This window comes from Eimeria acervulina, genomic scaffold (genome assembly GCF_000499425.1).
Source record: "Eimeria acervulina Houghton genomic scaffold, Eah_scaff1612, whole genome shotgun sequence".
NCBI lineage: Eukaryota > Apicomplexa > Conoidasida > Eucoccidiorida > Eimeriidae > Eimeria > Eimeria acervulina.
In genome coordinates this window covers 1-4,421 of record NW_013549068.1, presented here as the reverse complement: position 1 = coordinate 4,421, position 4,421 = coordinate 1, and the positions used below count along the sequence as shown (strand labels likewise).

At 38.7% G+C, this 4,421-nt stretch overlaps 1 protein-coding gene across 1 annotated transcript; it reads right to left on the bottom strand.

Moving 5' to 3' along the window:
- Positions 1–446: 446 nt before the first annotated feature.
- Positions 447–2,468, bottom strand: EAH_00061610 (glucan endo-1,3-beta-glucosidase precursor, putative; the record flags this gene model as incomplete). The annotated part of the gene is made up of 1 exon (XM_013393324.1): positions 447–2,468. The coding sequence occupies one exon, from the start codon at positions 2,466–2,468 to the stop codon at positions 447–449; it is 2,022 nt and encodes a 673-aa protein (XP_013248778.1).
- Positions 2,469–4,421: the final 1,953 nt, after the last annotated feature.

The following is a 4,421-nucleotide window of genomic DNA, read 5'->3' as shown; positions in this document are numbered from 1 at the left end:
GCTGTAGCTAGCTGTGATAGCTAGCTACAACGCAGAAAGTGCTGCTGGTTCTGCTGCTGCTGCTGCTGCTGCTGCTGCAGCGTTGATGCGTATGAAAAGACAGAATAAAAAATAAATTTTTTATGTTTTGTTTTAATTTTAAGATTTATTTTTGCTAAGCCTTAGCGCCAAACAGCAGCAGCAGCAGACATACATATACCGTGCTGCAGCAGCTGCTGCTAGAACAGGAGAAACAGCTGCAGCAGCTGCAGCAGCAGCACCAGCAGCAGCTGCTGCTACAGCAGGAGGAACAGCTGCAGCAGCTGCAGCAGCAGGGGAGACGCGCACTGGCGCTCTCTGCCGTGAGCTACAGCAGCAGCAGCAACTTCCTGTCTGCTGCTGCTGTAGATGTTGCTGCTGCTGCTATCGTTGCTGCTGCTGCTGCTGCTGTCTCCATCACTGCCTTTCTATGCAGCTTTCTCTTCATTGTCAGAAGCAAAATGTTTTGCTGCTTTTGCTGCTGCTTCTGCTGCTTCTGCCGCCGCTGCTGGCTCTTCTGCTGCTGTTGCTGCTGCTGCTTCTGCTTCTGCTGCTGCGCGTTGCTGCTGCTGTTTGCTGTTGTGTTCTGTTGAAGGTTGTGGGTGTCCTTCTCTAGGGCGTTGGTTTTGCTGCTGCTTTTGCTGCTGCTCCTGCTGCTGCTCTTGCTTCTGCTCTTGCTGCTGCTTTTGCTGTTGCTTTTGCTGCTGCTCTGGCTGCTGCTGTTTTTTCTGTCGTTGTTTTTGCTTTTGCTGCTGTTTCTGTTTCTGCTGCTGCTTCTGCTGCTGCTCTTGCTGCTGCTTTTGTTTTTTTTGTTGCTGCTGATGCAGCTGCAGCAGCAACTCTCTGCTTTTATGCTGCTTCTGCAGCTCCGTTAGCTGCTGTACGTCCGGGGAGCTAAGAAGAAGAGAATGAGAAAAGATAAGCATAGTTCTGTCTTCTTCTTCTTCTTCTTCTACTTCTTCTTCTGCTGCTGCTGCTGCTGCTTCTGCTGCTGCTGCTTCTGCTGCTGCTGCTGCTGCTGCTTCTGCTGCTGTTGTTGCATTGCTGATTTGTTCTGCAATGTCTGCAGTTGCTGCAGCAGCTGCAGCAGCTGCAGCAGCTGCTGCTGCAGCAGCAGCAGAACTCATAGGTTGTGCTGCTTGCAGAAAAGCAGCAGCATTATTTTTTGTTTGTTTATTGAGCTGCCTGTACACCTCAGCAAGTGTATTATATGAAAAAGGAGGATGATCTTTACTATTAAAGATTGTGTGATGATGATAAATAGAATTAGAATTAGAGTAATAATAAATATTCTTTTCCTGCTGCTCCTGCTGCTGCTGCTGCTGCTGCTGCTGCTGCTGCTGCTGCTGCTGCTGCTGCTGCTGCTGCTTCTTCTTCTTCTTAAGAAAGAACTTAGGAGCTGCTTCTTCTGTGAAGAGGCCGAAGTGGTTCTCATATTGGTTGCCGTGCTCAATCTCAAACTTTAATTGTTCGTCGAAGGCTTCAAATAAGAAGAGGGGATAGGGTATATAAGGAAGGCGTATATTATCTGCTGCTGCTGCTTCTGCTGCTGCTGCTACTCCTGCTGCTGTTGCTGCTTCAGCAGCTTGTGCTGCTGCTTTGGCTGCAATATCTGCTGCTTTTACACCCAGTTGATGAGATGGATATGCATGTTGAGCAGCAGCAGCATTTGCTGCAGCACTTGCTGCAGCACTTGCTGCAGCATTTGCTGCAGCACTTGCTGCAACTTTAGCTGCTGCTTCAATGGTAGTAGATGTAAGTTCTGCTGCAGGCAATAGATCTAATCCTGCTGCTCTTCTTGCTGCATTAAAGAAATATATCTCTGCGTTTCTTGCTGCTGCTTTTAAACCTCCTGCTGTCGGCCAGCCTGTCTCTCCGATCCAGATGTCTAAGTTCGTCATATTATGTTTGCATAGCGCAATTCTGTGCATATCTATTTGCATGTCCATATTAAATAGATATCGGTGAACTCCGTCATGCGCTGCTGCTTCATATCCTCCTGCTGCTCCTGCTGCTGCACCTGCTGCTCGTGCTGCTGCTGTTGCTGCTGCTGTTGCTGTTGCTGTTGCTGCTGCTGTTGCTGCTGCTGTTGCTGAGAAAGAAGAGTAAGAAGAAGCATTGTCCTTTGCTGCTGCTGCTTCTGCTGTTGCTTCTGTCTTTTTATCATTCCCAGTTACAGCATCAACAGCAGCAGCAGCAGCTGCTGCTGCTGCAGTAGTTGCTGCTGCTGCTGCTGCTTCTGCTACAGCAGCAGCAGAAGGTGCTGGTGCAGCACCAACAGCAGCAGGAATAGATATATGTCCACCCATAGCAGCAAACCACGAGTATATATTAACAATAAAAGGTGCAGGAGGAGTCTGCTGCAGCAAGAAGCTCCAGAGCTGCTGCAGCAGAGGCAGCAGCTGCGGTTTATAATCTGCTGCACAGGGCGTCCAAGGGTTCTGAGACATCTCTAATATCCCTCCGTTAAGAGCTGTAGACACAGGTATATATTCTAGATTTAACTCTTTTAAAGCTTGTTTAATATTATATAATGCAGGTAATAGCTTGGAAGGAGAGTTAAGAGAGCTGCACTCGCCTCTCTTACCCCAGTCTGCTGTTTTAATACATATTAGCGGCTCATTTGCGACGATAATTAATTTAACAATATCTTTAAACGGTAGTATCTGTTGTTTTATCAGTAAATAAGCCTTTAGCTGCGATGCTGATAATGCATGCAGCAGACGATTCGGCAGCCCTACATAAACATTAACATTATTATTATATATCTTTTTAATAATTGATAAACCGTCAGGAGAAAATATTTTAATATGTTTAAATCCGTTTGCTTTTAATCTTTTAAATAATATACGTCGAGATATATGCAGCCTTGAATATCTATCCGACCAATTAATACCTATAAATGCTCTTGCTGCTGCTGCTGCTGCGCTGCAGGAAGGGCTGCAGCAGCAAGGATGAGGTGATGAGCCGCAGTAATGAGGATTTGCTGCACCCCAAGGATCTGAACAAACATATCCGCAGTTTGCTGCTGTTGTTGCTGCTGCTGTTCTATTCAAGTTGTATGTACAGAAAGGCTCTGCTGCTGCTGCTTTTATATATATCAACAACATCAATAAAATATACTGCATCTTATTCATATATATATTCTTCTTGTGCTTTGTTTTAAAAGATAATCAAATAAAAAAAATATTAACAAAATCCTATTTCTTTATTCTTTGATAAACTCATGTCTTAAATAAATATATATATATAAATATATATAAATATATATATAATTATATATATATTTATATGTAGATAAAAAGAAAATAAAAACAAAATTAAATGTATATATTTTAATAATAATATATTAACAAACTTATTTAATCTGCTGCAGCCCCTGTGAGACAGACGCAACAGAGAGACGCCTCTGTTTGTTTCTGCGTAGTTGTTTGAATATAATTAATTTATTTTAATTTATTTAATTTATTTTAATTTATTTTATTTATTTAATTTATTTTATTTTATTTTTAAATTTATTTTCATACTTTTAATTAAAAACTTTTTTGCATAGACACCCCAAGCGCAGCCGACGCCGGCGAGCTGCTGCTGCAGTCTGTACAGACAGAAGATATAAATAAATAAATAAATAAAGATATAAATATATAAATAAATAATATATAAATGTATTAATTAATTGTTTTATGTTCATATTTTTTATTTTATTTATTTGTATTTCTTTTATTTAAACTTTTTAATGCTTTTATATGCATGCGAGCTCACTTGAGGTGTACGTACACCGCAATAACGTACAAAAGTAATATTAATATATATTTTAGTATTATTATTATTATTTGATTTATAATATTATAATATAATTATTATATTACTATGTTATTATATATTTTATACGGGGATAACAAACCTTAACTACGAGCGACAGCGAAGAAGTAAGTTTAATATTATTATAATTATAATCTTTGCTGCTGTTTATCGATATTAAATTTATTTATTTATTTATTTATCTACTTATTTATTTATTTATTTACTTAGATAACAAAACAAATAAAAACAATTTTACTCAGCAATCTTCATCATGATGTTCAGCCTGCCTTCTGTTGTTATATATACATATATATAATATATATAATATATATATATATATAATATATATAATATATATATATATATGTATATACACAAATTCTGTACATATATATATATATATATGCGTGTGTGTAGATAGATAGAGATACAGGTAAACATATGCAGATCTGTATATATATACATATGTATATATATATATATATGTATATAAATATTATATGTATATATATATATATATATACATATTCATATATATATATATATGCATATATGGGGGTATATGTATAGTTGCATATATATGTGTGCGTATCTTTCTA